The sequence below is a fragment of the Melanostigma gelatinosum genome, assembly GCF_949748355.1.
Source record: "Melanostigma gelatinosum genome assembly, chromosome: 9".
Taxonomy (NCBI): domain Eukaryota; kingdom Metazoa; phylum Chordata; class Actinopteri; order Perciformes; family Zoarcidae; genus Melanostigma; species Melanostigma gelatinosum.
Genome location: NC_136642.1, coordinates 4944623 through 4968859, shown reverse-complemented (window position 1 = coordinate 4968859; position 24237 = coordinate 4944623). Strand labels below are relative to the sequence as shown.

At 44.8% G+C, this 24237-nt stretch overlaps 1 protein-coding gene across 1 annotated transcript in view; it reads right to left on the bottom strand.

Moving 5' to 3' along the window:
* Positions 1–24237, bottom strand: part of rftn1b (raftlin, lipid raft linker 1b) — a 94233-nt gene that overhangs the window by 44655 nt on the left and 25341 nt on the right. The window contains exon 3 of the mRNA XM_079276022.1: positions 6660–6837. Coding sequence (XP_079132148.1) covers positions 6660–6837 — 178 coding nt within the window. The remainder of the gene's footprint in view (positions 1–6659; positions 6838–24237) is intronic.

Genomic DNA, 24237 nt, shown 5'->3' with positions numbered 1-24237 from the left:
TCGGTCCTGGAGGGAGGCATCGGGTTAAAGATAGCAGCTGCATCACCTGCAGTCCATCTTCTCTGTGAAACCATGACTTCCTCATGCAGCGCGCAGCGCTGGCTGTCAGACCTCGGAGGTCTCCTGTTGTTAGAAGGGTGTCAAATGCCTGCCTGCCGTCTCGCCCACCTAGCCGGAGCGAACACACCTGCTAAACCCCCCCCACTCCCTTGTCTGCCCGCGCAGATGGGTCACGCGCTTTGTTTCCCCGCACAACATCTCGTGTTGGGCTAATCACTCCCACCGGAGACGAACATTCACATGGTAACTAATTGCGAATTACCTGTTAATGGCGCGCTGCGGGATTTGTTTTTAGCAGTGTAGTGGCTACATCATTTGTAAATGTGCGGTTTCCAATTACGCGCTGTTCACTGGGGTATGAAAAGGGATTGTGTTGACATGTTATTGTTTTTCAGAGGAAGTCAAACTGTAAAAAAAAAAAAACCTATCGACAACCAGTTTCTTTGTTTCTTTAAAATGTAAACCGTCTCAGGAGAAACCTGCACGAAAGTAGATTTCACCTTCTTTTTTTCATTATCGATCGCCTCCATTTGCGGCAATAAGTGCTAATTTCTTTGGTGTTTCGGGAAAATTGAGTATTCTCTCATTTATTTGTCTGCTAAACCATCGTCGCCTTCACCGCTCATTCCAACTCCCAGGGATTATAGTGAGACGAGGATTAGAGTTAGACTCAAGCCACAAAGATAAGGACTCGATTCACTCAAGATTTGAAAGCAAAACATGCTCAAAGTGTGACCTGAACAAATGCCAAGACCAAGAGTCGACAGCCACGCTGGCAAGTGTTGTAATGATGCTCAATGTCAGCATCATGGTGGCGTGAGAAGATAAGTAAGCAAGGCTGCATCCTCTGGAAGCCAGTGTCGCTTAAGCGCAATTACAAATGTTCAAATGTTGAAATTGTATTGATCAGCATTGCAAGGCCTAAATAACTTTGCAATGGACTTGCAATGTTGTGTGGACGACACACTCGACTGCAGAGCCCCGAAGCCCCTTTTTTTTTAAAGGGAAATAGCAAATGGTACTACAGCTTAATGTGAAATCATTTTTGAACTCAGGCGTATTTATGAGATGACAAGGGGCGGTTTTCCTCCCATCACATTGTCATAGGGCGACCCATGCGACCCCCCCCCCCCCCCCCGTCCTCCACACCATGGGCCCCAGTGCAACCCCTCTGCCTGCACTATATTTACATCCAGACAGATGCCTTGCTCTGTAGTTAAATGGCACTTGTTGCAGATAAAAAGCTTGAGAGGAGTCGAATGGCAATTACTGTGCAGCAAAAGCTCTTCTCACGCCACCGAAACGAACCATTTTCACACCGAAGTCAGCGAATGTGAAGGAGTGTGAATTCACTGCTTTTTGCAGCAGCAGGAGCAGAGCGGTGTCAGACCTCCATCACCCACCGCCCATCTCCCGCTATGACGACAAGTCAGGGAGCAACTGAACCCATGTTTAGCACTCTGTCGATGTGGAGGCTTTAATGACAGAGCATACTTCTCCTAATGTCACATTTTCACGCATTTGTGAATAATTTCACTGGAGCAAGTACCTCTTTATTTTTCCTCCTTCTCCATCTCACACTCTCCCCCCTTCTCCCTCCCTCCTCTCTCTCTCTTTCTCTCTCTCTCTCTCTCTCTCTCCCTCTCTCTCTCTCTCTCTCTCTCTCTCTCTTTCTCTCTCTCTCTCTCTCTCTCTCTCTCTCTCTCTCTCTCTCTCTCCCTCTCTCTCTCTCTCTCTGCCTGAGCACGCCAGAGCTCCTTGCAATTACCCAATAATGATGAATATATCCCATCAGACATTGCCTGCTGAACTGTAACCCTATTCCATCACAATCAAATTGAACACTGGGAAATTTGACAGTTGACATTTAAAATTTCCAAACGGTCCAATCCATTCAGTCTGCATTGCAGGTTTTCTTTTCTCCTTATTTTCCCTCAGTAGGTTGTTTCAGGGGCGGGGCGGGGGGGGGGGGGGGGACGCTGGCAGTGACAAATTGCCTTCTAAGGCTTCTACAGTTTTAAGCCACTTCACCAGACATGTCATTCAGGTGACGGTGTCTTAACGTCTACAGGTGACACAGCGGCGGTACGTGCACAACCTTTGTGTACTTCCTGGCTGTGCTCTGGATTCCTGCAGCGTCACCTCCTCCATGTAAAGTGCCTTGTTGTGCTGAGCCGTTCACACTGGGGCCTAATACTGTCCTCAGACATGCTGTGCATGATGAATACAGACGCTGATACAGCTGCTGTACACCAGTCGGCTCCTCCACCTCGACTGTTCGCTTTATTGGCAGTGCAGTCGTAAAAAAGAATGCTGTACGTTTTTGAGCGACGGATGAATGGCTGCTCGCTGTCATGCTTTTAAAATCCCATCCACTGCGCCCCCCCCCCCCTTCCCTGTCGTCTTCTTCTTCTTCTTTTTTTGGATTTCTGGGTCTGACAGCGAAAGGGAACTGGAGAAGAGATGCTCTGCTGTTTTGGGGTTTCTCTTGTTCCACTTTTCCCCGGTGGAGGTTTGGATTCCCCTGGGCTGCTGCTGATTTGATCAGCTGTCTCCACGGTGACAGACGCTAGAGATGAAGCTTGGGCCCACACGGGCCGTCAAAGGATGGTCGACTCCTCTACCCTTTTCAGTCAATATCTCTCTCTCTCCCTCCCTCCTTTTTTCCCCATCCTATATTCAGCCTCCTTCGGTCTTCTACTTTCTACTTCTTCACACTCCAGCTGTGATTTTCTTTTTCTTTCTTTCTCCCCCCCCCCCCCCCTCCGCATGGTGTTTTTCTCTCTCTCCAGAGCAAGGCAAGCATGTCATCTTTCCTCATTTAAAAAAAGCACAGATGCAGTCCATTCAGCTGCCTTTTCATGCAGACTCAATATTCTCGTTGTCCAGTTTTGCAGCAGGGAAGAGTGTACGTCTGGATATGCCGAAAGTGAACCTGAGGTGTTCTACACAACAGCATGGGAGGTGATTACTAATAGCCACAATCTGCAGGACGGGAGGACAGATAAGCTGCCATGCATTTCAACTATATGACCTTCTAAAACGTGGCTGGATGCCATGTTTTCACCCCACAATAAGTGCCGTAAAGCTTCCTGTTTTTATGGGTGTTTCGAGTTATTTCAGGCACCCAGGGTTCCAAAATATCGTGTTCATTTCCTGCATATACGTTGGTATGTGAGTGGCGGTTCCAAGGCTTAGGTGGGCTTGAAACTCTCCTGGTTGAATCATCAGTATAAAAGACGAGCAACCCCGAGTTATAAAATATCTAGTTTTTTGATTAAAAAGTAAGGATGAGTGTTTCAGTAACAAACATCCAATTACTGAGGATCAAATTCTGTCACGATCTCCCCAAAGCTGATAAAAGATTTAGCCGTTTAAATCCATTCACGTTCGTATTCTGGGTCAATTTGGGATTAATTCTGCAATTGTTGCTACATATTTTGCCCCAATTTAACGACAAAGCTGAATTTGTGTTCGACTTTGGATCTCATCTCCTTCCAGCAATCAACGTTGGCTTCTTTTGACGCCGAACACAATTGTCTATTAACCTTAACAATGTCATTGTAGTGTCGTAAACTTAAGCATAAAAGTGGCAGATCAGAAAAACGGTCTTTTTCTGTGGTTTAGATAAAAGGACTTGATGTAGTGGAAGCGTGACTAGTGACATTTACCTTTTTATTTAAAAATTTCATCTTGAAATAAACACAATCCTGGTGAACAAAGACCCCTCAGAGAGGTCGATCCGGTTGTGCTCGGGTACAGTGAGACTGTACGGCAACAAGTTTTTAAAAGAATATTGTTTTTCTGTCAGGTACACAAAGAAATTGTGATTGACGGTAAGCGAGGCGTATCGTAACACCTTACACAGCACCGCTCTGGCACAAATTACAGTAAATAATGATAAAACTGAAAGTTTGACAAACCCAAATTAAGTTGTCATGTTTGCTGTGATGAATTATCTCACGCTGCGGACGTTGTTTCTCGTGCTGTTCGACAAGAAAAAAACAGCAAATGGTTTTTTTTGAAGGGAGGGAAACGAGTCCTGATGTCTTCCAACAAACACCAGCAGGGATGAAGGAAAGGAAAGCAGCATGTTAGACGATGTTGGGACTAACTCTGAAACATTTTAGGAGAATTGAAATTATCATCAACTTTTACACAAAGCAATTAATTGCTTCCGTTCTAATTCATTGTTTTTTTTATTGTTTTATTTTTTCTGCCCTTATCTTTTACATTTTTGAATATTGCCTTTTATTATAGTTGTCTTCTTCTTCATTGACTGCTTACAGTTTATGTTGCAACATAGCTCTTCCATGAGGATTACAGAAGTTTCATGTATAAATTCATCCTTTTCACCAAACCCCCCCCCCCGGTCATCATCCTCCTCCCTTCTGAATCGCTTCCATGATCCTCTGTTCATTCATTTTTCTAAAACAACAACAACAAAAGCCGTGCACACTAAGTCTGTTTAGTTTTTATTTCATGTTGGTTTCTTCCTACATGATCAGTCTGTGGTTGCAGCAGAACTGTCGGGGCACAGCGGCTCTGATTATTACACTCCTTACTCTTGGTTGCTTGTAATATCGGGGTATTGGTTTTCTGCAGTTATTGTGCTGTCGCTGTGGGTGAGAGCGTTAGCTAAATGACTGAAATGTCAACGTAGATTAGTAGCAGAGGTGTTGTGTTTATGCTCAGCAGTGAGGGAATTACAGAAATGGTTTGTCAGCGTTCAGGGACGCGCTTTGAGCCGTGAGGAATCTGCGGCGGAGTCTGCTCGAGAGCAGCAGAGAGTGAGGAGGATTATGCAGGAACAGTGTCATGCATTCACATAAAGCTACACACTATATGCAACAGGAGTTACTGTATGAAGCTCATATAATACTCCGAAGAAGGTTCAAGTGCTGGGTCTCGAACCTCTTCAGAGAGGGGCAAGAGACACACACACACACACACACACACACACGTCCATGCCCTGCAGCCAGGGAAACAGCGTTTTGGTAAACAGGCCTGGATGTTTGCTGGACTTGAGAGCCAGACTAGAAGCCACTGGGGCTTCAACTGCCCGTCTGCATGTCACTGCTGCCAGGGAAGAAAAACAAAATACAAGAAAAAAAACCCTTCTCCTCGTAGCTTCAATCTTTTTGATTGTCATGTTTTTACTTGAACTGACTTCACGGTACGTGGTCCTGAATAAGATGATCGGGTTTCCTGGCCCATGGGGCTGTCGGACCCATTTAAAACCGAGGGATTTTTAGGAGGATTCTGACCAGACAAAAAGCCGTCTCCGGCGTCCATCTCTCCCCCTACATGCCCTTCAGCCACCATTGGAGCCACTCCCCGAGGGGCTTCGGGGCTGGAGGGCATGTGTAGGGGGGGCGGCGGTGACTTTGGGCCATGCAGCCGGTTTTCGCCGGAGCACTGAAAGGCCCGGAGGTAGAGGATTGAGATTACTGCTGACTCATGTCCAGATTCGGCTGCCCACAGGGCAGCTTGCTGAGCCACAAACAGATGTTGTGATGCTCTGGTGCCGATACTGAAGCAACACTGAAAGGTTGTACGTCTGATAAGAAATGTACCTCCAACCTCCACTGTTTTTTTTATGTGATAGCCATCATGGAAATCTCTGCGCTTGCATGTATCCGACATTACTAACAAAATAATGTATTTCTGTAACATAAAAAAAGTAGCTAGAAACATTATATAAACCCTAATGTCGCTTCCCAACTGGCCAGCATGCCAGTTTTGCAACACATGCATGATAATAAAGCCAAATCTGATTCCCATCAAGTATTTTTCCGCATAATGACACCAATTTAGGTGCATTAGCATTCTCAAGGTATTTTCTTAAGTGACTGTAATCGCTGCATTATTGTGTAATGAAAGAGGATTTATTCTCAGGGGTGTAGCTAAGAAGTCTGAGGCCCCTGAAAGATGATTTCCTCAGGGCCATCCCCCCCCCCCCCCCCCATTTATTTAAAAGGTCCTGTGTGTAGCATACGGGGGGATCTATCGGCAGAAATGGAATAAAATATTCATTTACTATGTTTTCATGAGTGCATAATCACCTGAAACTAAGAGTTGTGTTTTCGTTAGCTTAGAATGAGCCGGTTATATCTACTCAGGAAGCTTGTCCTCCTCACAGAGTCAGATATGTTCCGCTTCCATGTTTCTACAGTAGCCCAGAGCGGACAAACTAAAGACGTTAGTTCTAGAGAGAGCCTTTCACGTTCTTACGTTACCTGAAGGCCACCGTAGTTTTCCGACACTCTTGGAAAAGTGCTTACGTTGTAAGCAACACATATTTTAGCTCATTATTTTACACTTCCAGAAATTCTCTTTTGTTTTGTTTTGTAAACAATCAGCATCAAATGCCAGCATAAACATTTTTACTGTATGTGACTGTAGAACATAAAGGAAATGCTAATAATACTCATGCATGCATTATTTCACTGGAAACCTTTAACGACTAAATTGTCGGTGCATGTTCCCATCAGCTTAGGCTGGGTGGAAACTTAATGTTCGGACCCTTTGCCCCTTATTTCCCCATGTCAGATAATTACACATTTAATGATCAAAAGTCCCTCTCGTGTGGCGCTTACCCGTCGTTGAGTCGGATCAGGATGGCCCGGTAGAGCTGGTGCTGTGGGCTGTTGGACTCTGGACCACAGGGGTGGATGAACGGGTGAACGGACGCCAGAACAAAGCCCTGCTGGTAGAGCTCCTGCAGCTGGCCGGGCAGCTCCCGCACCGACGAGAGACGCAGCGTGGACGTCCCGCCTGAGAGACACCAAACAGGGAGACCATGTGTGAGACAAAAACAATTTGTATGTAGAATGACTCAACTTAATTTGTGTGGGTTTTATTTGGACACATGTTTTGTGCTGCTATACGTGCCGCTTTTGCATTCAACCTTTCTGGAGAAAGCAGGGATGTGACTTTGGATTTCTGTTTGAGTGTTCTTGTTCTTTGACTGTCAGCCATGGTGACTGCTCATGTTCATAATTCATAATAATAATAATTCATAATGTCCCTCTCCCTGTTGGCTTTTCTTACCCTTTATCCTCACAGTCTCCCTCTACTCTACCCCCCCCCCCTGCTCTTCTTCTCACTGCACACATGACCTCATTGACTCATTGCATATAAATATCCTTAGGCCCTTTAATTCAGTGACTGAATTTGTGTTTTCTTCCCTGTTGACCTTTTAAAAAAAAAATGTCGGCGACAACGAATTAGCATCAATTTAGTTGTTCCAGGCTTCATGCAGCTCAGCGGGAAATATCCAGTGCGTACAGTATATCAGGTAAACCGATCAAAGGAAATAACACAGAAAACATAATTGTTCCCCTGCAGTTCTTTGTATCTGGACTATTTCTGTCACACTATGCAAATTATGTAAATGACGGTCCTTTTTTCACAGCGGTTAGCCTCTTTTTGATTTCTTACATTTGATTTCTGTGTGAGGGTTTGTATTATTGTAACGTTGTGGTACAGATAGACATGTGCCCAACAACAGCGCTGAAGAAGAAAACCAAAAAAACACGTGAAGATTTGCAATTCAGATACCAACACTGATTTTTAGAGTTTGTTTTGACAATTAGTATCACGCTTTTTGCTCCATCCCCTCAATCTGGGAGTTAATAAGAGTGGCTCAAAATCCAACTAGAGCTGATTGCTTCGGCTCTGTATTATGAATGCGCTTTTAAAATGTGACACTTCCTTTGATTCCCTCTCAGCTCAACTGTCCACAAACAGTGGACAGGGGCCTGACATTAAAGAGCTGCAATCAGTGAGTGGCCAGCTGTTTAAAAAAATGAAAGAAAACGGTACAGAGCTGCTGCGCAGAGCTATTTCTTAGCATTATTTCCTCCTTCCCCACACCTCCCTAAGGGATGGAAACAGCAGACAGCCGCTGTTGACTTCCTGTTTCAGGGAGCAACCATGCTGTGTTACAACAAGCCACACGCAACCTCTGTCAGGCAACATCAGCCAATCAGGATGTATGGTAATGGCAACGGGAAGGGGAGAGTGGTTAGGTTTAGGAATGCGAGCAATTAGACAAGTAAATGGAGAGCTTCACAGCGGGAAGGAGAGGTCGATGGACAGGAAAGATGGAGGAAGAGAGGTAAAAAAAAAAACAGCGAGGAAGAGAGGGAAAGCTCGGCAGACCATGATCGAGACGGCGCTTGGCCCCCGGATGCATGACGGCTGGGATCCCAGCAGTGCGCCGTACGAGGCGACATTTACTGCGGTCCAAACAGCTGGGACGCGTGGGAGAGCGCCAACACAAAGAGCTGGATGCAAAACGAGAGACCGGGGAGAGGAGAGGAGGGAGGGAGGGGAGGGGAGGTCTGGTCGTCTGTACAAGCTGTCACAAGATGTGGGAAATGCCGCGATGGCTAATTAGAGTCAATGAGACTGTACAGAAGGAAGCGTTCAGATCCATGGGAAAATTCAAAGTACAGAAGTTCGATGGGAGGTCAGAGAGAGGGGACTGGTGAGACGGTGCCAGCCCGGGCTTTGTGTGTTTGGATTCAGGTGGAGTCAGCGATGCCAACAGGACTTTCACATAATAGCAGTATTGTGTATGACAAGGCTGAAAAAGCTGCTTTCAAGGTGTATTTGGACACGGATGACTTAATATTTGAAAACTCATAAACTGTCGCTGTGATGCACTGCTATAAAATCTGCTTCTGATTGATTCTGTGTGTGCATCCAAAATCTGCAAAAACCCGAATGTAATTGGTCAGGACTTCCCGCTTTCCTTCTCTTATTGGAAATGTGAAAAAAATGGAGAATAATTCTGTTGTATAAATAAACATAACTTTGAGCTGTGGAAAGCGGTTTTCATGCCACACGCATTGTCTTCCCACCGTGCAAACACGTGTGCATCAGGGGCCAAGTTGAGGTCAGTCAGTCATCCCACATTTAAACTCCTGACACCAAACGGCACGCTCTCACACGCGCCCAGTGTTGCTGCGTGTTTGATGTTGAAGTCTTGTTAATGTGCGAAGCAGCAGCTCTGCACAACATCTGCGTCAGTTATTGCCTCTGGCCGGCGCAAACGAAGCTGACAAGCGCCTGCGTTGCTGTGACGGTAACGTGTGGATCTGTTGGTCTTCATATCGCAGTGAGTGATTTGTTGAACTGCACATAAAATGCTGCTGATGTGTAATTCGACATGCTTTCCCATTGTCGATTGTTCTGCATGTCTTTACATTCACGGTGAGATTTCATGCATTGTTTATCGGAGAAGCCGTTGAAGGGTTTTATTGGACATGCACTTGGTATGATTGTGCATGTGCAATATGAATTTTGCTGTCTTGGAAGCATCATTTTATGCACATCACTTAGAGGCTGCTGGAAGCCAACATCAGACGGAGAGCATTGCATTCTCATTGGCTCCAGTTGAGTCCAATATATTAAGATACATGATGTTTTAGTTGTATTTCTTTGTCCAATGCTTTCTTAGTGTGTTCAGTAATCCAACAGTTATTTACTCCAATTGATGAACAAACAGATCTGTCACCAGGCCACAAACCTCCAGTTCTGAAAAGTGAAGCCAATGAGGAAGTTAAACTTGTATTTTCTCTAATGGCCACCAGGGGGCGACTCCTCTGGTTGCATAGAAGTCTATGAGAAAATGACTCTACTTCTCTCTTGATTTATTACCTCAGTAAACATTGTAAACATGAGTTTATGTCTCAATCTCTAGTTTCAAGTCTCCTTCAATACAGCATGATGTATGAAGAAAGCAGGGTATGCTTTAGGGCGGGCTTACTGTGATTGACAGGTCGCTACCAGAGCCGTGTACGGCGTCTCTATGTCACTCCTCCACAGTCCTAATATGGTCACTTCCATTCTCTGGTTGCAAAAAAACCCCAAGATGGCCAAAATGCCAAAATCGAGTCTTGACAACGTCAGTCCACAAAACCAATGGGGGACGTCACGACGACTATGTCCACTTCTTATATACAGTATATGTCCGTCACACAAGCGCAGGTATAGTCTGAGTGCAATTAAGCCCCGCCCACAACGGAGAGGAAAGCGCTTCATCGTGATTGCATTGTGTGAGGGTGCCTCCTTGTCACTTTGGTAGTAAACAACAGAAAGAATGTGTAAAAGCTGCTGTGTGGTGGGATCTGCCATCAAGGACTATATTGCTCGGTATCAACAGCTAACGCCTGTACAGTCGGTGAATGTGTGCTGTGAATGAACACAAACACATTGATGTGAAAAAAATTGCACGTTCAATCTAAAAGTACCTCAATAACTTCATCGCTGCTTCCAGTCCGGGACTTTTGACTTTTCCTCCCAATGTCTTTGAGCTGTTTTAAAAAATCAGGTTGCATATTCCATATTTTGAACATCTGTAATTAACTGCAGCTGTAATTCCTCCAGAATGAGATCATCATGATCCTTTTGCATGAAGCCTGTCACTCCCTGTACATCCAGACAAACCACACGTCCTCTGGCAGAGAAATTCAACTAAAGCTCATATATGTGCGACATCATTCGAGCGTTTCGTGCAGGTTGTGTAACACGATGATGTGGCGTGCCTCCAGCGTGCTACACTACATTGTCAGGACTGCAATAGAGAGGGAAAAAAGAAAAAGGAAATGGATTTCCAGAACAAACAGTGGTAGCGCCAATCAGGAGGCAGCTCCTGTGATGTAGGTAGAGGGATCTGATTCAGTTCGGATCCCACCTCTTCCTCCCGGGCACAAATCCAGAGGTTCATTGTGAAACCACGACAGAAGCAGGACAAGAGGAAGAGGGAGGGAATAAAATAAATCATATGCCGTCCCCTCAGGGAAAGCCAGTGCTTTGGCTAAAAATACTCTTCCAAATTTCTCAATCACACTCTGTCCTACTGCGCCACAATGCTGGAGCCTTAGAAGTTAAAAGGCGTGGAGGAATTAACACAAAGAAATAGGCCGCCATCGCAACCCCCCCCCCACCTTCTGCTCCTCCGCCCTCCTTTCTCCACCGCTGGCTGGCTCTCCTTTAGAAATGGAAATAATCCTTCTGTGATCTGTGATTTTTCTTTATTTTTTCCCCTTCCTTCCCTTCATTTTGGTGCGACGTGACGACACTGTCCTTTCCCCAGAGGGACCCTATTTGTGTGCGTGCACGGTTGACGGCGCGGTGGATATTAAGGGGAAATGAAACCGTCTTTGCCTGCTCTCTGATCCCATTCATTGAGATGAGTAAATAAGGAATGGTTTCAATTAGGCAGTGGGAACACAGCCGCTGGCGACTTCTTAAGTTGGCTTTAATCGCTGTGTGAGCTGCTAATAATCTCATCCAGAGGCTCCACATTTATTTATCAGAGCAAATTTTATTTATCCTGCTGTCCACAGAGCAAAAGTGTGGCCCGGCGCGAAGTTGAATCTCGTGCTGTTGTCAGGATGTTTACTATGCCCCGAAATCGTGTTATCCAAGGAGAATCTCTTTGTTCGCGTGGATGAGAGCAAATTAGCTGGCGTGTATGCAAGTGTCCGTGTTGATGTCTCACACTGCGAATATTTAGGCCTTTTGAAGGAGTCGGTGGTCGATCACACAGGCAATCTGGTAAACCTTACATGGCAAACTGGCAGCCAATTACTCCACTCAGTCTTTTTGTTTACCCTGGAAGAAAATTCTCTCTCATATCAACAGAGAGGAGCCCTAAACTCACAGAAACAAATCGCTTCTTGACAAATAATGATAAAAAAAGGGGCCTTCTGGCTGACAACCAACAAATTGGTTTTTCTGGAAAATTGTGTTAGCGCGGAGCCGTCAAACAGAAACACAAGTGTGTGTGTGTGTGTGTCTGCATGGATGTGGGAAGAGGGAGTGTCTTCAGGCTCATGGTAAGATCAGTTGCTCACTATTTATGTAGGATGACAGGTCAGAGGTCAGAATAACTCTTATGTTGTATGAGAATGAAGTTGTTTCAATCAAAGTCCTGTCGTTTAACATTCGTGCCTTTTTTTAAAGTGAAGAACACAAAGTGAATGCAGCTCCCACAGATGACTGATCTATCAAATAGTGTCCTCTCGACTGTTCCTAGGTGCATTTCCATCCACCTGTTTTATGCGCATTTTCAATTTGCGCACAGAGAAACCTGAGGGGAAAATTTTAAAAGAAAATCTTGAAGTACCAGAAATAGTGTTTTTACGTTGTGGCTGAGGTGGAAAAGTTTGTGTATCGATAAATGCACAATGCGACAAAGTGCACTGGAAACAGATTTCGTGAACATACGATGACGTAAATGAAGCATGTGACTTCAGCATCCATTGAAGCCTTCACTCCGCTGAATACACCCAAATATCGTCGGATTAAAACATCTCATTTCTCCACACAGATCTGTAGTAACCCGCCTCACATTGCACCATGAAACAAACAGAAATGTGATATTTACATCGAATTTTCGATGCGATACACTTGAACACACATAAGTGGGTTATGAGCGAGACAAACCCTTCGCCAATTTAGTACATGGAAATATAAATGATGATTATTTTAGTGTCTTTATCACCTGCCATTATTAAAGTAGCAAGACCCTGGAAGTGCCTCCCTCTACATCCCACATACTTTATACTTTTATATTTCTTAACATCTGGCTGGCGTGCTTCTGATTTAAATCGTCTGTCGGAAACGAGGAAACTCTTCTTCCTAACGTTTGAGCAATTTGACAGCATCTGAAATGCTTCCTAGTTGTGTTTATTCGACATTCAGACCGAAAAACAGAACCCGCACAGGATGTTTCATCACCGGAAAGTTGTCACGCCATTGCTGACCATTTATTATGACCATTATGGCAACAATCGCGAGGTAAATACTGGACATCCAGAGTTCATATTACAAAATCAAATACCAGGAATGAGCCCTGTCCCTGTTGAGCAAGGTTACCCAGACTGTGTCAACGGACTACTTTCATTCTCTTTTTTTAAATCGGAACTTGATCTGCCCAAAGGCACAGGAAGTGGCTCGGTATAAATCAGTTCAAGCACTTTAAATCTGGATAGGCCCCACTTGTCGTGACTGCAAGTCTCCATGTAAACCAGTGAGTGAAGTAATGTGAACGTCTCCCAACTCTCCTTGGTTGCATTTACACTTGGATAGCTTGCTGGTCTGAGACGCATGAAGTAACTAGAGGCACAATAAAGACTTTGCTGCGGTAAAAGTGCCAGTTTTGTTCCCTCAAAAGGCTTTAAAAAAAGACATACATTGGACACATTTTGCTCAAAAGATGTCGTCAGTGTGCTTTTGATTTGAGCCCAAACTGATCAAGTGTAGCGTTCGTATCGAACAAAGAGGCACAGTAGGACGCCGTGTATGCTCAGTCGACTTTCAGTTGATAATTCTCTCTTCCTGTGAATAATAAAAGAGAACAAAAACCCTCAACTTTGAATTGAAATCCTGCCTCTGACACTGGCTCACTTCCCCTTTTAAAGCCATCTGCCATGTAAGCACCTCTGAGCCGCTTTTCCATCACTTAACACATTTAAAAATAAATGAGTAAATATGAAATTAATACGCTGAAAGATTGAAGCACCGAGGCTCTGCACACACGCGCGCCATGCACCGCCTCCGGGAGAGATGGTTCAACGACATTTGCATCGGGGAGAAAATAGCCCGGCATATATTATCCACCCGCTGCAACTGATTTCTGATCCTGCTGCTCCTATCCACCGCATCTCTCATTCGGTGACACGAGCCTCAGCCTCGTGATTAGAGAAGTGCTTGGTTCGGCTCATAGTAATGGCTCAATTAGCAGCTGTCGTGTTCATACTGGTGCACAGCATCTTAGAGGACAGAGTGTTTTTGTTTTCTCTCGGATGAAAATAAGTTGAGGAAAATGCTGCTGTGCCGCTGGGGACAGGAGGGATTTATTTCTGATACGACGCAACACGACTCTCTGACAAGACACGGATGAAACGAGCAGATATAGCAGAGTCCTAGCCAAGCAAAGTACAATTGTGAAATACATCAAATGCACTTACAGTGTATTAGATTGTATGTGAAGGGGTTGATCTTGGTGATAAACCCACTGAGAACTATCTCCCAGTGCTTCATCTCTTTCAGCTCATTGTTCCGCTTCTTTCGGCCTGGAACTTAACTGTTTTTACTTCACTTTAGGCTGCAGGAGGCGGCTGTTTAACTTGGAACAGCTCTCAAAAATCCACTGCACACGATACCTGCTCAGCACCAAACAGCAGGCAGAAATAGTTAGCAACTAGCTGGGGGACATAGTGACGCATCTAACAGCTAAAGAGCCAGATATTTTTCTCGGGGGAGTTGGTGGAGGCCAAAACTGAGCAAAAAGAGACTGATTATGAGGGTTACATTCACACGGTGACAAGTAAGATGACTCAAAATGAAAGCTGATATTGCTTCATAATTAGCATCACTTTTGAGCGCTTTTGTTTGTCCAGAGAGGGGCTAGCTGCAGTGCGCACCAACGACCACCAGGTGGCACATGTGAGGAGCCGAGACTGCGACAGCACAGCGAGTGAAATTTAAACCCACTTCTACTCCTCACGCGGTACGTTTTAACGGAACAAGGAGGCGACCCAGCCTCCTCAAAGTAACGTTCCCATAAAACACATACCTAAATACATGTAGCACATAAACACGTGACAGCTGTGATGGTGTGTTATATTGAGTGATTGACAGGTGCCGGTTTGATCTGTATCTAGGTACACACAACACATTAAACAGACCAAAGACCTGCTGTAGTAGTCAAAAATCACCCCTTGGTCAACTTTATTTATCATCTTAATCTCCCTCTAATTGTTTTCTTTCCCAAAGCAATGCCTCTGCAATGCCAAAAGCTACGTTCCCCCGATCGGAATTGGTCATCGGCCCATCAGGAATAAACCGAAGACGAAACCTGCGCACCTTCATAAAGTCTCGATAAAAGCGACGCGACATGAATATGCTGTAATTGGCCTTTTGGAACTGAAAGCACCACCCGACTATTCTCTCCGTGAAGCAGTCGTATCGTCATTCAGTGTCCAATTAAAATGGCCTTAGTCTCCTCAGGAGCTCTCCACTCCTGTGAGGACCACCTGCAGAACCCTCGCTCGGGTCTCAGCAGCCCGCCTTGAGTCATTAGCCTTCATACAGGCTGAAAATGGAAATGCCAGTGACTCGTCTGTCCTCCCCGCCGCCGCCTCCTTTATTTTTTCTCTCCTCTCCCTCAGCTCCGGTTTCTCTCACCCCTTTGGGGGAAGCTTCCCTGCTTGGCTCCTCTGCACATTTCATCTATTTTTTTGCCTCTGCTCTCTGCAGGGAATCTGCCCCTTCTTATTCAACTCTCCTTCTCTCTCTCCGTCTCGCTCCCCCTCCTACTGTGTAGAGAAGAGCAGAATCTTTGAAGGGTCCCTGCTGCTCTTAACCTCTTGTTCTGCCTCTACATGTAAGTGTCTATTGTCTGTATTTTTCTGTCATCTCTTCTCCTCAGTGTCAAGATAGTGGAGCAAGCCAGGGCAAGGTATGAAAAAATCCCCAGCTGGTCAAACATTGCCTATTTTCAGAAGAAAATTCCGGTTATTCAGTTCTCAAACAATGTGCCATAAAGAAATAATACTTTTCTCCTGTAAAATACTTCCCAAGCTGTACCCACATCGTAACACGAGTATAAGTCTCCAGCCATGTTAGCGTCTCTGTGAGGCTGTACTCAGGCACGGTGATCATACCATCAGCACGCTAATGCGCTCACAACGACAATGCTAACGCACGTGGTGTTTAGCAGGTATTTTACCGTGTTAGCGTGCTAACATTTGCTAATTAGCGCAACTCCCTAATTAGGCACTTCTGCATTGACTTCACTTGTCAGACCCGGAGGTTGATGCCTGACACATGTTTATGACGTTGCCGGTATTTAAATGCTACAAAGTAGCTTTCATTTATTTTTCAACTTTGAATCTTGTTAAAAGGTTACAAAGGTGAGGGACCTCACCAGTAGTTGGGTTTACTGTCCATTATATCCCAGCAGGGTGTGAACGGTATCGACCCCTCCGTCTTTTCAAGTGTGTGAGGAGCAGTCGGGGCACCTACTGCGCGGGCTAATCTATGTCTCTCTGCCAATATCTTTCTCCCTCCCTCCCTCCCTCTGAGGTCCAGGGCGGCGTCATTAGCAGTCGGGGCTCAGAGTGCAGCTCGGCGGAGCCCTGGGGCCGAAGCTTTGTGCCTTAATTACCCACCTGATGAGTCACTGGGAAAGTCACTGGGTGTATTGGTGCCTCCCTCCCTCTCTTTCCTTTTCTCTCACTCTCACTCACACACACACATATGGTACTGTATTCACTTCATTCCCTTTGACTTATATGCTTATTACTCATTCACACACTTGCACTTGCCACATTCACCTAATGACTGCAGTTGTACTCACTCACTCACTTATTCGCTCGCTTTCTCATTCCCTCCCTGATTCTCACACATACACACACACACACACACACACACACGCACACACACGCGTGTATTTATTTGCTCGCTCAGTTGCTTGTGTTGTTCCCTCAGTCTACATCCACACTAAGCCGGCTAAATGTGACAAAGCTGTTTAAGTGTGAAACGGAGAGATCCATAGGGTTTTCATAAAGATCTCCATCCACACGAAAACACTTTGACGGTTACTGTGGCGAAACTTGCTGAATCTTTTTTTTTGTCCGACTCTTTGGCAAACAACAAACATGTGCATGACAGACAACATCTGAGATGGAGCTGGACAGATGTTCTCAGCTGGATAAACCTCTGTTCTCGCTCCCATTCTGCTCTCTCTCTCTGTGATCACCTGCAGTGTTTTAAAACATCCGTAATAATTGTATATATCGTTTTTTGTTTCTGTTGTCTGGCAAAACAAGCGTGAAATACCAATTTAAATTGCAGCTCCCAGATGTTACTTGTTAACCAGAAAAAAAACTGTTTAAAATCAAAACCTGTATCAAGTGATGGACTGACATTTATGTTGAAATATGAAATAGGTTGCATGTGTATATAACACGAGTGAAACAGGAGCCATCAAGCAGCCTCTGTAGACAGCTGGATTGATTAAAATAGAATCTGTTCCGCCGGACGCGCTTCAGACAGAAGACTGAAACTCCCGACCTCCCGTGCAGACGAGTCATGAGAGTAGATGTGATCACACGCTCTCACTCAGGTCACGTTCAACTGAAAACAGCAAGCAGCTTGTCCTGCGATTTAAAAAAAAAGTTGAAAGCTAATGTGTCACTGTTTACCTCGCTATCATTGCAATGGAATATTGTTCTGCTTTCCATATAGTTGTTAAAGTTCTTCCTCTTAACATTATTGATCGCTGTGCAGTGTTTTTTTAATTCTATGGTTTTGAAGCCTTTGGGTTTTTGGCCGTCTCCATCTTCACTAGTTGACTCTAAATGGACCATAATTTACTGTATCATGCTGTATTGAAGACGACTTGAAACTAGAGATTGAGACCATAAACTCATGTTTACAATGTTTACTGAGGTAATAAATCAAGAGAGGAGTAAAGTCATTTTCTCATAGACTTCCATACAACCAGACTTCTTTCAACAACCTGAGGAGTCGCCCCCTGATGGCCACTAGAGAGAATGCAGGTTTAAGAACTAGCTGTTTTGTATATCTTGCTTCATCACTCACTCACTCGCATGTAGAGAAGCAATCCGCTGCACCATGTCCACCAAACAAATGAAACTACATCTTATTTTAGAGCCTAATTTCCACACACACACAGACTGTCGACACACTCTCTCGCTCTGTTCCATTCACACCTCCTGCGCTCCCCCACCACCAATTCACACAGTCGCACTCAGACCGATGGGCTCACAGCTGCATGTAGAGCAGAACAGTCTGCTCCTGTTCACTTCCCAGATGCTGCGAGCGGACATGATGGCACTTGCTGCGCTGATAACGGAGGACCGAGCCGCTGCCAGGGGTCGAATCCAATGATTACATTAAAAAACAAACAAAAACACATCGCCTACCAGAGTAGTGTTGATTTATATCACTCAGTCGGATGTTATTCAAAAAGTAGACGCCTGACTTCACGCAAAAAAGAGTTGTGGGTATGTATTGAGTTTGGTGACTCTGAGAGTTGCTATGAACACTCTGAAGTGTTTCTTATTGAACTGGATGTAAGTCATTTAGACGTAAGGCCATTCATTTCTACCATATGTTTGACAAAACTGCAGCAACGTTTTCTTTACCCTCCTCCAAATCCCCAATTCTGCAGGTTGTGATGTTGACAACGTGCACATTGACATTGCCATCTTACCATTAGGGTGACGTGCACCAACGGATGGGTTTAGAGTGGGGGAAAAAAAAAAACAGGAGGGAAATGGGAACTGGAAAATTGGTGGAGCAACTGCCCCGAGGCAAAAATTCAAAAAGCAAACTCGTGACCGGAGGAGCGAGGAAAATCTGGACGCAGGACGCGAATGAGACACGCTTCTTTGCTCCTTCAACAACTCCCGTTAAGATGCCCTTGAGCAAGGTGCTTAGCAAGCCGAGTGCTCAGATGGAGCTGCTGACTGGCACCAGACTGTGGTTGCACGGGCAGCTCTCATGCCTGAATGTCTGCAACTGAGCGAGTGTGAAGGGCAACACAGGATGAAAGTACACAGCAGAGCTTTTCTGGGTAAATAAAGAGAAGAACAAATAGACTGCATGGCCGGCTAAATGCTAATGCAATTGCCGTCTCTTTGTCTAGACAGAGCATTTAAGGCTGCCTGGGTAAATTTCTAAATACATATGCATCCCCCAATCTGTGTCCAGAGCTCCGGCGGAAGCTTTTACCGGAGATGGGGAGAAAAGCAAGCCAAATTCATCTGCTGTTCCCTTCGCTAAATGACTGGAACACTGTATTTTGAAGGCGCACGGCTAAATGAAAAGGCGCCGGACGTCTTGATAGCGGAAAACTACCTGTAATTTGTTCAGCCAGTGAAAAGGTTTACATATAGAAAGGAAAAAGGGTCTGTATCTTTTCCCTCTGTTACATTTTCTCTCTCTCTCTCTCTCTCTCTTTCTCTCAGGGATTACATTGTGCCTCCATCACCAGTCTTCAGGCTGACAGGAGGCCTCCAGAGTGCATTTTGTCCGCTCGACGCCACCTCCTCCGCTGACAGCCCTCAGTTGCCTGGAGACGCCGCTCGAGACACGAGCTGTGGTAAATGAGCAGGTTGTTGATCAAAGCCCACGACGGCTCCACTGCTGCGTTTTCAGCTCAGGCGCGCACACCACCCTGACTTCCTGTTCTCTGCTGACGGTATACAACCCATACATTACACCCCGACATTAACCGCCTGTAGAAAAATCACACTTGAAGCGTTTTCAGCTATGACGTGCCATCTTGATTGGTGGTGGGGTTTTTCTTCCATTAGCATTGCAAAAGAGTGCAAATTAGAATTTTAAAACACGGGGTTCTGCGACAGGCTCGGGGTGTTTTGGTGGCACCGTGGGTCTGCCATTAGATGTTTTGTGCCGCTGATTGAGGTGCATAATTTGCTCCATATACTCTGAAGACTGAACAACCGGTGTGATTATTGTCGTCACCTTTCAGGCAGAAGAAAATTCTGTTCTGTGTCAGACAGAAAAAAAATATCTTAAGTGTTTTATACATTCTTAAAATAATCGAGGACCTTTTTTCCTTTTACTGTGGAATGCTTCAGATGATTATCTAAAGTGCTGGCTGTTTTAGAAGAGGTATTCGGGTCCTTCACCAAAGTGGCAAACCACAATGTAAAACTCATTTAGGTGCTTTTAGACATGAAACACTTACCACGGTGTCTGCTGCACAGACTTGTCTTTATAGTGTATTTTAAATGGCTTCAGCAGTGGCTACTGGCTACATACAGTCCGACTAACGACCTGTGTTTTAACTCCATCACGCAGCCACATAGTGGCTTAAAATAGAGGAAAATGATGAGCAGTATCACAGGACCCAAATAGCAACTTTAGCTTTGCAATATCGTAAATATATCAAACTAAAATGAAGACTGAAATTTGCACATTGTTTTTCTTCACGGCTGCAGCGTAATAAAAAAGTTGCAATTATCAACTCGCAACCAGAAACGACAAGCTGTCGACAATTCATGAGAGCTGCTGCCTAACATTGTTTGTTTACACTGGAAACAAGAACCTCTCACAGTGTGAAAGTACCTTTAATGTACATAAGTATTATCAGGAAGACGTGACCCCTGAGACCCCCAATGCAGATCCCCTGAAAGCCTTACCGTAATAGCAACATTTCGGGGGTTTGCTATTGTGACTAAAATGTGTTTTAAAAGCTCACTAACGCCCTGCAGTTTTCATTATTCAAACTGCAAACATATGAATAGTGACGGCGCGGGTGAGGACATCGGGGAGGGGGGAGAGGGAGAGAGGGAGAGAGGGAGAGAGAGAGAGAGAGAGAGAGAGAGAGAGAGAGAGAGAGAGAGAGAGAGAGAGAGAGAGAGAGAGAGAGAGAGAGAGAGAGAGAGAGAGAGAGAGAGAGAGAGAGAGAGAGAGAGAGAGAGAGAGAGAGAGAGAGAGAGAGAGAGACCCCAAACCCCCAGACAGACAGACAGACAGACAGACGGAGAGTGTACTCTCTTGCATTGTGTAATTGTGTGAGCGGCCTTGTTATCGACATCAGCCTGTGCGGTTAAGGTCAACACGGGCGTTGGACAAAAAAACGAAGCAACGCAGACTCAACACTCTCACAGTCGTCCACCAGCCCTTGACATTCCTCCAGTTCACCCGTTGAAATGTGAGATTTGTGCTTGCCTTTTCAATTACGACGGGAGAAGAACCCGACATGTCACTTCTCGTACTCTGCTGGCAGGAAAGCTTGTCCAAACTACCTGCCGGGAGACATTCGGTGTCGAGTGAAGGCGGGCGTGGGTGTGATCGGGAGTGTCAAAGGCAGCTTTGGGACATTCCGATTTACTGCTGGATGTGTTGTGATCTAGATGTGAGGAAACCTCTGGGAGCTTGGTCCATGTCGGAGCTCACTTGTCACATTCCCCTTTTTACCTCTGACATCTGAGCCAGGCTTTTACCACATGGGTTCATACCTTGGATACTGTCTACAGGTGATGCCTTTGTGTTGAGCATGTGGACAAAGATGATGAAAAAAAAAGACCTGTCAACCTGTCAATTTTATGTCAAACTTTCTGTCCCGAAACGTCAAGTGTTCTTGATGAGAAGACGCCAAAGTCGAACTAAATCTTGATAACATGTTGGCAGCAGCAGAATAAAAAGCCAACCCTGCACAGATGCATTCCATCGAGAAAAGTAAAACAATGAATTTTGGACTTCTTGGGGACAGAGAGCAAAACGTCTATTCGTCGATGTGCATGGATCGGTCCATATCTATTCAAAAGTGCCACTGAAAATCTGATTAAAGGCGCCCATAACCCTCAATGTAACACCAAATATGTTTCTCCTTTCAAAGAATCCGACAACCAACTGTTAGGCAGCCTGTTCCACACTTACAAGATGAGGAGTCGCCCTAAAAATAACCAGAAAGTGTGAAATGGTTTGAGGCTTGCAAAAATGCTCTCGACTGTGAAACTGTACAAGTGACCTGTTTTTTGCAGAGCAGTTAACAGTTGGTATCTGGGCCTGTTGATCCTGGAGTCTCTAAACACAAGCCAAGACTAAGATCAGGATTATCTTCTTCTTTTATCCCACATCCTCAAGCTTTCAGAACGTGTAATATCGAGGGTTTTCCTGTTATTCGGGCTGCCTCTAATCCTTCGTTGTATTTGATTTGTGTTGCAGCAAGCCTCACGCTCCTGTTGTGTGCTGCACCGGAGGGGAGTGTGTGACGTACAAATCAGTTGGACGGTCTCGGCAGATGGTCAGTTGATATGCCAACAAATGAGAGAGCTGTTGCTCATTGCTATGGTATTTACTGCTAAAGCATGTCGTTGTAATGTAAATGGATATTTGTGTTGTTGTTTATCATGAGCTATAGCAATTAGCAAATCCACTTCTCTATCCAGAGGTGAATTAAATGTAACACCTGCCACATAGTGCACCACTAAACTAAATAATTTACATTGTACAGACTGGGATGAGGTGTTAATGCGTAGAATGAATAAAGTCCTTGAAGAGTCAGCACCATAAGCTACAGGGCCAAACAAGGCTCCAGCACCGAATCCCTTTTGGATTGAACAAGGCTGAGCTTCATTGCCTTTCAATTCAATTTTCATTGGAAAGAGAAAGATTGTGTTTTGAATTGTTCCTTCAAATGTCAGATATTCTCACTTTAACCTTCAAATGAAACAAAAAGCTCTTCGGTTTGAAACCAAAGCTGATTAAATTATTTTAGTTAACGTCTCTTTAAACTCAGGGACACCCATCCAATGGCAACCTTGGGATACGCTAGGCATTTTAAGATTTAGTCTAAACATATCATAGATATTTTGGAGAAATTCAATGAATTAAATATGGAAATTGTATTTCCTGGCAAGTGTGTACACTGTAAGAGTTGACATGCTATCAGCTCTGTAGCGTGGCTGTGTAAAGAGAACGGGATACAGCGTTGGAGGTGGGGTCCCGTTCATGTCTATGAATGTTGCTAAGTGGCGCATTAAGCATAAAATGTTTGACTTACAAGTATAAAATTCAGATAATAACTCTGGGTTTCCTTCATTTTACAGCTTTTAGGACCTACTAATTTAAATAAACGCTGTTCAAGTGTTCGTACTGGGCAGTTTCCCAGTATTTACCTCAAATAAAACATATCCGCTGTGTTACAGATGTCTCTTTTTCAATGTGAGTCTACGGTAATACGTCTTTTTGAGCCCAATGGCATCACATGAGGGACTCTGAAGTTGTAATCCCACCATTTGGCCGCGATGTAAAATTAGCTTTAAAGCCAGGCGTTTGGCACAACTAAATGCAAACGTCAGCATGCTAACATGCTCATGATGACAACGCTAACATACATATGTTTAACAGGTCATATGTTTACTATAGTGACGTCTTAGTTAAGTGTCAGCATGCTGACATCGGCTGAGGCGACATCTCTCAACATGGCGAAGGCTGAGCCGGTGGCCCGCAGCTAATGGTGCTAACAGCGCAGCTAACGGTGCTAACAGCGCAGCTAACGGTGCTAACAGCGCAAACTCCTACAAAAGTGCTGACAGTGTCGACTCCACTATATCTTTACACAGCAAATAGCTGTTTGCTGCTATAGTAATGCTCTGAGTGCCGTATATTGCACCTTAAAGGATCATCAAAGTTATCAAGCTACAATTCATCCACAAAATGTCATGGTAATCCATCCTCTAGTTGTTGAGATATTTCTGCTCGTGCGGCTAAAAGGACATTCATTTCCTTACATACAAGCAAAACAGCCTAAAATCTGATCCTCATTCAGACTTTGAGATGAAGGGAATATTGTGAGAATATTGTGACTGGAGGGCCAAGGGGAACCAGAGGCCGAGTGTATGCTAATATAACCACAATGCTAATCCATCACCTGGGCTCATCAGAAGTAATTAAATCAAATTGTAGACGGCCCCCGCACCCGCACCTTAATCTCCCACCAGATGGAGACCCTGCTGAGCAACAGGTGGCCTCCCTTCATACGAACCTGCATCCCACCGCTGTCATTTGACTCCTTGGAAACAATGGTGGACCCACAGACAGCCAGACAACCCAGTGAAATATGAGACGGATGTGTAATCATGACGGAGTGAGTACACGTGTGCGGTATCCATTTCACAATTATCTACCTGCTGTGACACCTGTCTCTGTCTCTTGTCTGTGATTATAACAAGAGGCTGAAAAAGATTGCAAACAAATGGATGCCTCTGCTTCAGAAAGTCTTCTTTTTTTAATCAGTTTAACAAAGCAAAAAATAAGTCAACACTGGTTTATAATGCAAACCTCCTGTTTTTGTTGTCTGAGATTATAAAGGGGGCATAAAAATAAGCTAATTTGTATTGAAACTGAAAAGATTTACTCAGTGGTGCGTATTGAACATTACTGTACACGTCTACGGCGACAATCTGTAAAAACATACTGCTGGTACAACTGCATACTGGTGACCAGGAGGCTTTTTTTTGGACACTGATACTTTTTGCTACAATTTTAGCGATACCAAATCCAACCTCCAGTTCGGAAAAGTGAAGCCAATGAGGAAGTTAAAGCTGCATTCTCTCTACTGACCACCAGGGGGCGACTCCTCTGGTTGTA